Source organism: Cydia splendana, chromosome 5, assembly GCF_910591565.1.
Source record: "Cydia splendana chromosome 5, ilCydSple1.2, whole genome shotgun sequence".
NCBI classification, from domain to species: Eukaryota; Metazoa; Arthropoda; class Insecta; order Lepidoptera; family Tortricidae; genus Cydia; species Cydia splendana.
The window spans coordinates 10,472,765-10,486,444 of NC_085964.1; the positions used below are offsets into that span (position 1 = coordinate 10,472,765).

Below are 13,680 nucleotides of genomic sequence, written 5' to 3' on the forward strand. Positions count from 1 at the left end.
ATAGGCCTCATTTGGTTCCTACTGTTTACTCTATTCACCTACGTTCCAAATATTGTCTTCGGTTACCGCGATAGTTACTCATGAAATAAAACTATTGAAACGGATGATATCGCGTACATTGAATTCATACTACATCCCGACATAATCCGTTTCAATAGTTCGAAGTTAAGCAGTAAGAAATGATGTCTGTTTTTATCTACGTATTTCTAATTAACCTTTACTCGTCTCAGGCATAACAGTGTCTATATTTAATCGTTCTAATAACCAAGGAAGTATTTAAGCTCTTGAACGATCCACGGCAAAAAACATCATGGAATCTCGATACGATGACCCTATGGTGGGGTGACGCCGGGCCGAAAACCGGGTGATGTCATACGCAACATAACGCGAGTTCACGTAATCGGTTAACTTTACTGTTCGCCACCCACTGGAGATATAATTAGTGGAATGTGTATGTGTGCATCAGCTTCTTACGGTATGACAAATAGAGTCTGGCTACCGAAATTTTACACAAATGTTTGGCGGGAAATTCAAAAAATCTTGGGCTGGTCACACTTTGTGTAGTAGGAATTATAGTTTTGATACTAGAAAATATTTTTAATTTTCTGTGCACACGTAAGGTACCTAAGGATATAAGTTAAATATACGTTGACGTGCACTCAAAGTCAGCTCACATAATTTCTACCACTATGAAAAGTACAGTCAACAATAAACACATATGTTAACACTTTCTCACCATATACCATTGTTACAAGGCGAAAAAGGAAATGTAGTATAAATAAGACCTAGCTCGATAATACCGTAATATTAATCCATCACCAAAAAAATACATAAGTACTATGCCAAATATGCTAAATGCTAAGTATCAAAATATTTATAGAGCACCAACCTCCGAATTTGTTTACATTTGTTTAGGAGTTGTAAACATTGCAGTTTTTCGTTATACAACGCTTAAATAATAGTTTGCGAACCTCACTCAGTATAGACATTATTAATATTATTTAAAATAAATCCATTATAAACCGCAAACAATTTGAATGAATGACATAAATTGACAACTGACTTTTAGCTTTTTTTTTTAATCATAGACAATTGGTGATACAACAACGAAATATTTGTCAACAATTTTTGGCTAGCCAGACTCTAGACGTCATTACAATTGCCGAGATAAATAGGTAGCTAATAGGTATGTGTGAAGAATTGATCGGTTAATTTATCTCTATTTTTTGTACTGTGATTCACTTTTCTGTATTACATTAGAATTGAATTGATATAAACTCACTCTACTAAGCTTGTTTAGGCATTCCAATTTGTTCAGTTTGCGGTTCGACGTAAGAATTTGTATGTATTAAGTGTCTACCTTTTTTAATTCTTACTCATGGTTTACTATAGCAGCGCATCAAAAACTTTGAATATTTTCGTCGTAAAATCGCGACGCTACTACATACATATATTAAAAACCGATCCTTCAAACATACCTTTTCGTGTAGAAACTCATGCGGTTTCCTATTCTATATTCCTATAGTTATATCGTGTAGTGAACGGCGCAGATTTATAAGATTTATAACTAAGAGTTGTTTATGTATGAATTCTAGATGTAATATACTGACCTGCCGCCATAAATTTCATTGGCGAGCGGCGTGAGCTCGTCATCAGAGTTGTCGCTGCCCTCCTCGCGGCGCTTCCCGCCTGTAGTCGCCATCTTTCACCAGTCTGGAAACACAGAAATACTATCCTTAATACACAAAGCAAGAATTTATTTTTCATAAAGATTAACCGGTGGTTTTGTTGTAATTCTGTTAGCGCTATAAGTACTTTTTTGTTTGATTAGACAAGTCAGTTAGATGTGGATCTAATTCAATACCCTGTTATTAAAATTAGAATACTCCTGTATGTACTTAACTAACAGCCGCCCCCGACTTCAGCTATCGTTGCTCGATTCAAAAGACTTCAACGCGCAGAAAGCTCCATGGGGATTCAAGATTTAATTATATTAAATTAACCAAGCCAACTTTATAAACACGCTCGTGCAAATGGATGTTGATTGTTGATATTTAAGTAGGTACGTAAACTAGACCAATTTCATAATAAAACAGCTATTAGAATATTAACGAATTTTCGAATTGCCCTTAAGTACATCAAGAGATGTCATAGCTCTGGACATAAATAAAGAAAAGTAGAATTATTACCGTGCTATGAGATGACCATAAAATACAACTTAAAAGATTGAATAATTCTCTTATAGCCACATGCTAGAAGTATTTTTCATCGAAATATCGGATTCCAAGTTTAGCTAGAAGTTATTTTTTACATTAAGTTTGAAGAAGATTATTCTATATTGTCAAATGGAGCCGTAAAACGAAGCAAAAGTTGTGATTCACGAAATCACGACTTTCCATTTTGAAAAGAACCAGTGTCTCGCGCCGACTGTACCGTACACGCCTACATTTGCGTGCTCGTGATAGTCGTGCTAACTGACGAAAAAGATTAATTGTTCACTCACGTAAAGACTTGCATTAAATAGCAAGTCCAGCGGTTTTTCCAGTCTCTTTTTAGGGTAATAATGACGAAGCCTCGACCATTTCGGGCAATCGGAACCATAAACAGCGGCTCTATATCTAGGTTATATATGTCTTTGTATTGAAATGTTTTCTGACATTTATTTATTTATATCTAAGTTTTAATTTGTGAGGAATGTCAACATTGTCTTAATTTTTACTAGACTAGAATTTTGTCAGCGTTCAGAACTTTATTTTTCAATGGATTTAACACATTCACGGCCAAGAACCCGACAGTCGGGTACACTGTTCGTAGCGACTACGCGCTCCATACGGTGAAAACGTGGCTACGCGCTACTAGCGTATCCCGTAGCACTTAGTGGCAATGAATGTGTTAATAAAGCATTTGTAAAACGTAGCGTTCACCCGCAACGTTTTCATGGTACTAGTTAATTACAAAATTAATTAGAACAATTTTATTGCAGAATAAAATTGTACTTGAGCGTAACTTAACCAGCAGTTGTGCCACAAGGTCAAATGGAGCAAGACAACTTAAAGGGCAAGTTGCTCTACCTAAAATATGTGTAGATAGAGAGAAAAAAAATACATAGAGTTAGACCAAGAAAAGTCTGCCGCGATTTTGATAGCCCACGCAGTGCAAGTGTTATTTATACGTCGTAATTTCATAGAAGTTTGACGTTTAAAATAACACTTGCTCTGCGTGGGCTATCAAAATCGCTGCAGACTTTTCTTGGTCTAACTCTAGATACGTTTAAATGTCTGGCGCTGCTTTTCCTCGTCAGTTATTTAAGTGAAGTTAATAGCAAAGTGCCGTCTATGGTATGTCTCTCTCAATGGTATCGATACTTTCGATGGCACCTACCTAGCCTATAACCATACCTAAAAGAGCATTCAACCGAAGCGCCGCCTACGAAAGGTAGATGCTTCTAAAAATGTAAGGTAAACGTACTAGTGCTCGACATGCTAATGCCCAATAGATGACACCTTGCTGTCTCCTCTATTGACAATGACTTAAGTTTCAAGATGACATGTACTGGGACCGCGTCGAGCACCAGTACGTTTACCTTACTCGATTTTTTATTGATTATATCTTGGCTTAATCTAGTGTCTAATAAAAACTCGGCTTTGTATTTCTCAAAAACAATAAAGTAGTGAGCGCACTTTGATAGATTCCTCGATTTAAGTTCCACATTATCATTGTTTCGTACAAATATCTTCATCAAAAACCATGCAAAATGTAACCAACAAACTTAAAGCTAAAGGTATCAGCCGAAGTATCGCTCGTGTGAATCACGTCCAGAGATGTTGCATTCCGCGCACCGCGATCCCTGACCTTGCCGGTCATCCACCCTGCTCACCATGGCTGAGAATTTACTCAATTCTTTATATGTATTATGTAGGCTAGCCCTTGCTCGGCGCCACGACTGCTTGTGGGCGCCGATGTTTAACAAAGAATAGATACCAACTATTTTGCTTGGTTGGATAATATTTTTATTATTTTTTAAATACATATGTAAATGAAAACGAAGGTCTGTCGGGTCACCGATCTTACCATTAAGCAACCAAAGCTCTCCTGCGGCACTTATTTCCATCATCCTTCATCACGCCTAGACACTACACGCAGGGTGAGATTTTCCATTTGTGTTTTGTGTTAAATTAAAACTCAATAATTGTATTTTTGTTAGCAGACTGACTGTGGTCTACTAACCACAAGAATTAACTTTTTGTGATGTCATTTATCGATACCTAGTAGGTAAGCTACCTATCGTCGAAAGCTCACACATTACAACCTCTTACCTTACCTTACCTTTCCTTATGTTACCTCATTGTTGACTTTACCGGAATACCTAAACCAAATCTTGCAAATCATTGCTCGCCTTCCATATATTACACCTACTCTATTGTACGATGAAGATAGTTATTAGCGATATCTTTCTTAAGCAGTCCGAGAGCAGAAACAACATTCAACATTTAAAGATCGGAACTTGATTTGATATCACTCTCAGTGGACTTCGCTGGGCCCAAGGGCCCAACACACTGAGAGGTCCGAGTTGTATCAAAGCAAGACCAGATTTTTAAAGTCCGAATGCCGCTTCAGGGTCCCCAAGGTCAGCGACTCCCAGTCGTGCCGGACAATGGGCTCGCCCTCGCAAATACATAGGCAGATAAAGCGCCTAGTTAATGTACCTACAGCGACTTAAAAATCTGATCATTCATAGACCTTATGCCCATGAGCAAAGGGTTTGAAAGAAATACGAGTACTGGTACTGGTGGTCTGGTCTGAGCATGTCTATAGGGCAAAAGCGATTTTCTTTACTATATTGTTAAAGGTATATGTTAGATACTATGTACTGTACCTACTATATGTATAGTTTGTTTGAAACATACAGATTTTTACAGTACCTATTTAAGACATCTAGATTAAAATACATACATTTTCTTTTTGATTTCCTATAAGCGTATGATGAGGAAACTAAACTCGATAACAGCAGGTCGTGGTCGTGGTAACGAATTTGGTTAACTCGGTTAGCTAATTACCTATATAATTTACAAGACAAATCGGGACATTTATTTTGTCGATAGATAGGAAGAGAGTCTCTACTTATCGACAAAATAATTGCACCGATACAATTGTAGACATAATCTTGCAGCCATACTTATTGCCCGTTGGGATCTAATTGCTATCAGAGTAGATACTAAATATTAGTCTAACATCAATGGTTTATCACAAAAAGTAAGTAGATAACCGAACGCCCTTTACAGATTTGTAGCAATAAATCGTTCACTTATCAAGTAAGTATAACAAAGTCGCTTAAGTATCTCAGCTTAGCGGCGAGTTCGGCCTGGCGCGAGGTCCCGTGTTCACTTTCACTGCTGATGGCCGCCAGCTGGCCACGCGTTTACATCGCTTACCAAGCGCAAGCGAGAATAGTTCTGAGACAAACCAACGTAGCTGTGAACTCAAGATACATTACAACTTTGGGTGACCAGAGAGCTGTACTTAAACTGGAAGTTCTTACCGTTTGATTCACCTGCGCTCTGTAAGTAAGATTATTTCTTCGCCCCGCCCCTCTCCCATCGATACAGCCTTCGACTGCGCAACACTGCCTTACATTCGTTAAGCTACATGTACGATTTAAGCGGGGAATGCTTTGTTAAATGGCTTGTCGGAAATGTTTTTGATGCAATAGTTACGTTTCACGTGGTAGACTAGAGTCTGCTTAGAATGGAATGTTGTACTCGTATACACAGCTTATATATTGGCTTTATCCCGCTCAGTTCACATAAGTAGTGTCTGGGCGAAAATATCGAGTTCGGAGAAGGCCTACTGAACTCGGCACAACAACAAAATTGGCGAAAAAACAAAGGCACACTACATATTTAATTATTGTACGGTGGTGGTGGCGTCTAGTTTAAGATTTTACACCGACCTTCCAGCATGGTATAGCGGACACTACAAAATCAAAGGGACATGCCCTTAAAAAATCCCCTTCGGCCGCGTATGTAACCGGAGTTTTGTAACCAGTTACCTAAGAAGAAAAAATGATCCTCATAGGATACTGGTATCCAAGTGATATATATATACCCTGAATCAGAAGACTACACCCTATCCCTATAGGGGCTATAGGTACTCAAAAAGTAAGCTATACAGTACAGTTGATATAAAGGAAAGTGATATAGTTTTTCAAGAAACGTATAAATAATGCCTAGGTCGTAATGTGGCTAACATAAGTTCGTGCCAGAAACCCGCCGGAGCGTGGACGGGCGGGCACGGCCTCGGCGCGTCCGCTCGGCGGCTGCTGGCTTGGACAGTTAGATATAACATTAGGGATTACGTATGCAATTATCCTTCCTATTTATTAAACTACTTATTAGTATTGTGCGATATTGTTATGTTGATCCACTTACGAGATCTTTAATGTTTAATTAGATTTCCAAACGACAAGACAGGTCACAGCATACATAGGTACAATACTAACGTTAAGTATTTGAAGCAAAAATTAATTGTCTTGTCTCCTGTATTATTTCAAAACTTATGTATTTACTATAATTATCTACCGGCGGGTACTTCAGATCTTCCTGAACCATCGTCTGGATAACTCTCTTTCGATCCACCCTTCTAAGTACTTGAAATATGTACATTATCTCAGCCTACTTTCACTCATTCTCATTCATATTTTTAATTAGTAATACTTTGCTATGGAATAAGGGCACATCTACATTAAGGTCATAATTGTGGCTGTGTGTCACGGAAAGTTTAAACTAGGTAAAAGAAAGCAGATGGATCAAAATTCTAAGCATTGTTGGCCTTTGATCAAGATAGAGAGATAGAGCGGTGGTAGCCGAGTGGATATGACGTCCGACTTTCAATCCGGAGGTCGCGGGTTCAAATCCTGGCTCGTACCAATGAGTTTTTCGGAACTTATGTACGAAATATCATTTGATATTTACCACTAGCTTTTCGGTGAAGGAAAACATCGTGAGGAAACCTGCATACATCTGCGAAGAAATTCAAAGGTGTATGTGAAGTCCCCAATCCGCATTGGGCTAGCGTGGGGACTATAGCCCAAGCCCTCTCGCGTATGAGAGGAGGCCTGTGCCCAGCAGTGGGACGTATATAGGCTGAAATGATGATTGATCAAAGGAGCTTTGGCTGTCCGCCAGGGCGATGTGTCTATAATGATAGAAAGACTACTGGAGTTCTAGTAGGGTAGAATTGAGATAAATGCCATTGCCATTGTAGAGAATGCCATTTGGCATTAAGTCCGCCATTTGTACATTTTTGTATATACTTTGTGCAATAAAGTTTAAATAAATAAATGGGTAGGTGGTGCACTAGATAAGCCTCATTTAGAAATGGGTGATGTCACGAGCCAAGCATGAAAAAGTAAATGCTAGTGCATTTACTTTTTACGGCGAAAGTACGCTGCCCTAACTCTGAAGCAAAGAACTGATTGCACCACAGCCCGGGGATTATCACGATAATGTTAATTACAGCGTTGCGTTACGATGAGGTATTATTACATTCGGTTATTGACAGCTCCGAGCTACGAAAACTCTACAGCGAAAGTTGACCATTATCTAATGTCTTTTATTGTTTAGATTCTTCTGGAGAGTGTGTAAATCAAGAAACAAATTATTTGAGTTGCGACTTTATTGTTCCTATCAACTAATCAGCTCTTATTATTTAGTTTCTTTATATAACGAAAATTGCCGATATTCTTTGTGTACAGTGTAGCAATGCACTCACGAGAACTTTCCAAAGTTGCTAAACTTTCCACATGAGAATTTCTCGGTAACTTCTGAGAATGTTCTCGAGAACGAGAATTTATTTACGTAGTTTATACCATGAATATTCACGATAGTTTAGGTGTAGTCCTTATAATATAATTATTTTCTGAGCTGCACTCCAGTTTACTCCAGTTATCTATTATCATCTTATCAACGGACAGTAAAATGCATGTCTATTGAAGTAATTATAGTAATTGACATTGTTATATAAATAAGGTACTACGACAAAGTTTAAACAATAATTTCCATGTTGCAGGAATGTTCTGAGAACATTCTCGAGAACGTTTCCGCTTTTTGGGAATGTTCTGCAATTTGTACATTGCTAGCCTAGTGTCTACATACTTACAAGATATTTCATTTAAGAAGGGCAGTGGGGGAAAACCTGAAACTATAAGAAATTCGAAACCATTTCATTCAGAGTGCGTTCAAAAAAAATTGTCTCAGAATTTATCTTTATCGAAGATTTGTATTACTTATGGAATCAATCTTCTAGCGTGAAATTTACATTTTTCAGTGTAAAAGTAGTTTAAGTAATCTTCGGTACCTTTGATGTAGCGTTTGTAAATATTTCACGATCTTCTAAGAATCTTCTAACTATAAATCTAGTTAGGTACCTACTTATTTAGGGATAATTCAATTATAATGGCATTAACATTTAATCTTATAATCGGTGTACAGCTTATAAATATAAATATTTGACTTCACTATACCTATACAAAACTAGTGTATTCGTGAACAAACCTACTAAATAACTATGATACATTTATACATACATCTACCTAAGGGCTTGTAGAACATGGTATAATGGAATCATATAAAGGAGGTATGGAGTCTACAAGCGCAAGTTCTGTAGACCTCGCTGCGTAGGCGCACGGCGCGTTGATGTCTTTTACACAGTGACCATTTCGAATTATGCATACCTATACAAACCACAAAACCTCTTTTCTTTAACTCAACCATTACGATCTGCAAAATCATTGATAATAACAAACACAACTCATCGTTTTTACCGCTGACTTTCAGTATTCACACGACACTTTCGATTTCATACGCATGGCAACGACCATGATTATAACTTGTATGGTTTTCTTTTAGTGCAATTACTGATTGTACTTGTAATCAATAAAAATACAGTTTTTTTACCTTTAAGGAAACAATTTAAAGCGGTCATTTACGAATATACTATCTTTAAGAAATTGCCGGAATCGCCACTCTCACAGTAGCGGCGTAATGCTAATATTGGTCCGCTTTCCTCTGGCCACAGTCAAGGCCGAAATTCCAAACGAGTATCATGAGTAGGCAATGATAATGACGATGTTTAAAATCAATAGCCAAATCACCGGTATCGGCCTCTTAATGAGCTCATCATATACATTTTACCAACTCGTTGATCTAGTTAGGTACTACCAGTTATGTTACAAATCACATACGTGGTTTCATCTTGAAATAAAGAAATCTAAATCTAATCTAAATCAATTCGTCTATAGTCTAAACGAAAGAAATAGGTAGACAAAATGTATAAACAATGTAATATTTACTGTAAATATGTATAAATTAGGTACACGTATCATTACGAATATTTAGTTGTGCATCTGATGAATTGAAAAGAGTTTTGGGAATAAGCTTCTCATAGTTTCATCATGTTTTACATGATGAAACTATGAGATTTTTAATTAGATTGATTTAGATTATTGATTATTAATTAGATTAAGATCCCATGTAAACCGCATTATGACAAATAAAATATTAATTGATTGACGTAGTTTTGTAAGATTTGATTTTGCTTAATTACTTATGATAGTCACACGCACTTTTCTGATTCACTTTTATTTTTGTAAATGAGATTTTAATACTCCTATACTTACTGGTTTCTTGCGTGACTGTTAAAATTAAATTATTAAACGGAGTTTGCGTTAAACAAAGCGAATGCATCGTTATAATATCATAGAAGTCGTATTTTACTACCACATTGCAATAAAATCCATTTGGCTTAATGAATAGATAAGTACGCAGCATTCGTTGACATCAAGTCTCAGTTTGATTTGTTCTTCCAGCCAGTTTCATTAAGCGTAGCTGGTTCTTTAATCATTCACGCAGTAAGTTTGCATAAAAAATCTATTAATGTTTTGTAAGTTGAAAACTCGTATAATGCTTGCTAACAGAGGAATATTGCACACTCCAATACCTTTTTAATAACTAAAGCTAAACTGACGTAATCCTGGGATATTAACTGCCCTAAAATAAAACCTGGTGATGTTGTTTTTTTAAGTCCATATTTACTTTACTCAGTTTACTCTGGTTCTCTAATTGTTACTGAGATATGTAACAACAAGTGTGTAACTTCAAAGGTGTGTAGGTACCTATATAAATATTTTTGCCTTTTGACAATAGAATCGTGAAAAAGTGTTAATACCTACCATGGTATAATAATATACTCCGCCTGGTACTCTCTTCCCGTCTTTTCTAGGTCACCTAACTGACACAAGCCTACGTCATCATGCGACAGCGCTATATGATAATATGCGATAGCGCTATATATAGCGGCCATGTTATTGTGACGTAGGCCTGTGTCACTCTGGGAAGAGAAGACCATGTTTTATTAGACTATGATACCTACCCTGTCATGTGTCGACTATACCTAGGTACAACAACAAAGCGGTATACCTATACCTACTAGGCGATACTACCGTAAAATGCCTTTACGTATGGTACAGAGAGGACAAGAGATTCTAACGGTGTTGTAGCCATTATTAATGCGTCATTACGTACGATTTCACTAACTGAAAGGGAAACCCCTCACTGCCAATGTAACTAACCAGTAAATATCAATAGTTAACAAGGTCGACACAAGAGAAAGTGCATCTATTTGTTTACTCACCAATGACTGGATTTAACTGATTTGTCAAGGTTGTGGTTGTATTTTTTTTAGCTTTGCTGAGGAATTTGAACTAAAAACTTCATTAAGTTTACACGCACCAGTTTAAAAAGACTGTCACAAATAGTTGCCCGTAACACATAATATTAATTGCTACATTAATTTAATGTAGTAAGCACCTATGTCGCTATTTGAACATTCAATGTGGTGGCTTTGTTCTTAAGATACGCGCTTTAGATAGGTAGCTTAGGTGCTAGTGTTAATGAGAGCAAATTCTAGATATAATCACAGCCTTAGCCACGTTACTACTTTATAAGTGCCACCCGGTTATTAATAATTCACTTAAGTTCTCAATTTAGCCCATAATGCGAACCTGCTTGTATTTCTGCATATAGCATGATACATTGTTTTATCACAATAGCTCTCTTTTCCCAATGTTACTTGCTAACAATGCTAACAGACTAGCAGTCAGTAATTATCAAAATCATTTGATGTGTAATTTTGATGACTAAAACTCTTGAGATGACTACGTTTCTATTGCGACATTTAGAATGTCAGAGGCGCAGCGTCCAGTTTGGTAATTTTCGCATCATTAGGTGTAAAAGGTCACCTGTCGATAAACACTGCATATTATTCTTAATACTGTGTTTAGTACAAGGATTATGCGTTTGACGGTTACTAGTTACTACCGGACTATTGTGCAGTCAAATCTTTAATGTGTATCTAATTACATTCATGGGAATTTGCGTCTTTGCGGCTCGATCACGCTTGGGACTTGACTATAGTATTGGTAATGACCCAAACTATTGTGCTAATGCTTGCGCAAGGCTCGCCAGCTAATATCCAAATTAACGATACCACAATGTGATATAAATGCATTATAAATTACCTACACTAATTTCACGTGGGCCGACAACTTGCCGAGCGAGTGCGTAAGGTCGGTGGCTACTTCGTTATTGCATTTAATTATGGTCGCGGAAATCACAAAATTGTTCTTGCTCAAAGTGAGAACGACCCTCTGCCGGAACCGGAAGCATGCGAGGCCTTTTGCAGGGCTGCGTTCCTTTCAATATGCACATAATTTGACACTAGCCACAAATCATATGAAATGTGCATACAATACAAATACATTAAGGTATTTTTAAGATATGTTTATATACCTAAATAGTAAGTTGCAATCGTAGCTTAAAAACCTTAAAGTACGTATTAATTTTGCTCTTACGTATTGTAAAAGATGTGTTCAACAAGCTTCCGTTGAAACATGGTCTAAGTCAATACGTTTGAATTTAACGCAACTGACGAGTAGTAGGAATGTTGCGTTGAAAAATTGGCCATCTGATCTAGAGGTATGTAAGTGTATCCACTGATCCGCATCCGGCTAACCCACCCAAAGACGCTAAAGGCTATGTATACGACCTTTAGAATAATAACTATTGCATTTAGAGCCCCAAAATTGACGTAGGTAATAAAATTGTTTTCGTTTTCGCTCCAGAAAACTTGAGTAAAAATGTTTAGTAAGTTTACCTAATCTTACCATCGTGTTACTTACAAGTCGAGGTTTTTAATAGCATATAGAAATTTTAATTACGTCTGTCCTTGTTTCCCATTCATAGTTCTAACGCCTACATTCACTTTTGTTTACGTATGACTGCAAATATGTACGCGATCCCACTAATTATCCAATTATACACTCTAATCATATAAATTCGAAGGGTCCAATGTTAGAAATCATTTATGGTTAACAGATAGGTACGTCTTGTAAAGAGAAACCGTTTCGCAACTTTCTCGAGTGAAACTGAACCAGAACAAACGTACAAACAAGAGTTTAGTATTTCTCTTCAAAAGCTTGACTGGTCCCGAAACGAGTAAGTTACACGTTCAGTATTATGCAACTGCAAGAACATTTTGTTATAAGATAACTTTGCATACTTTCGCAGCTGATCGGGCGATAGACGTGAAACTGAAAAGGTCAAAGATACAAGTTGAGGATAGGTGCCTATCATAAGTGTATAACTTACCTTATCGGATGCGAGGAGTGTAAAAAAATCCAAAATATCCGAAATGTCACTTCACAATATTCAAATAAGGCGTAGAGTGCACTCGCGAGCGTTCACAACGCATGGTAGCGGCGTGCGCTCGGAGTGAAGGCGCCGCGCTCACTAAGGCGCCCGCGGAGCTTGAGCCGGACCTCCAACACTCTTTTGACTTGTGACTCAGACCCTAAACGCTGTCTTCTATGTCCCAATCTGAATGTTGGGAACCTGAATTAGATCTCGATCTTTGTTCTTTCGCATAAGGTCAGGGGTTCCATTTGTCGTGAGGAATTAATATGAGAATTCTTGGTGTTCTTTTGTGAATTTTATTCTTAATTTCAAATTACTTCATATGTTAAAGCGATGAGGTCACAGAGTCGGCTCTGATGCATAGGCCCTAATACAAAGGCGATAAATTAAACAATACACTTGACCTCCCTACTACTGGTTTCACGGTCAAGTTAAATTTCTAACTGTTAGCAACATTCTATTCTCTTTTCAGTGTCAACAACACGAACAGAACTTGCATTCTCTTCGTTTATAGATCTAGGCTTTATGAGAATTATTTATTAGATTTAAAAAAATATCCATATAAATATCTGGGAGACCGAACTTTGCTCGGAAAACATATAAAAACTCGAAAATGCGCGTTTCCCCAGAGATAAGACCTAGCTAGATCGATTTATCGCCCCGAAAACCCCCATATAGCAAATTTCATCGAAATCGTTAGAGCCGTTTCTTAGATCCCCGATATATATAGAACAACAACAATAACACTTAACAATATTTGCTCGTTTAAAGGTATTAGATTAGATAGATATATATCTAGATAGATATGCTATCACAGATCCTAACTGCTATACACACACAACAACAAATAAAAAAATAACTACATAAGAATAAGGCAAAGAGCTTGATTGTAGATAGATATCAAGTCTAAGTAAAAATTTTGCCCCCTAAT

At 37.2% G+C, this 13,680-nt stretch overlaps 1 protein-coding gene across 2 annotated transcripts in view; it reads right to left on the reverse strand.

The window, feature by feature from the left end:
* Positions 1-12,842, reverse strand: part of LOC134790647 (chitin synthase chs-2) — a 34,682-nt gene extending 21,840 nt beyond the window's left edge. For both annotated transcript variants that reach the window (XM_063761511.1, XM_063761510.1), the window contains exons 1-2: positions 12,705-12,842; positions 1,611-1,713 (exon numbers count right to left, since the gene is read on the reverse strand). In XM_063761511.1, coding sequence (XP_063617581.1) covers positions 1,611-1,702 — 92 coding nt within the window. In that variant the 5' untranslated portion in view covers positions 1,703-1,713; positions 12,705-12,842. The remainder of the gene's footprint in view (positions 1-1,610; positions 1,714-12,704) is intronic.
* Positions 12,843-13,680: the final 838 nt, after the last annotated feature.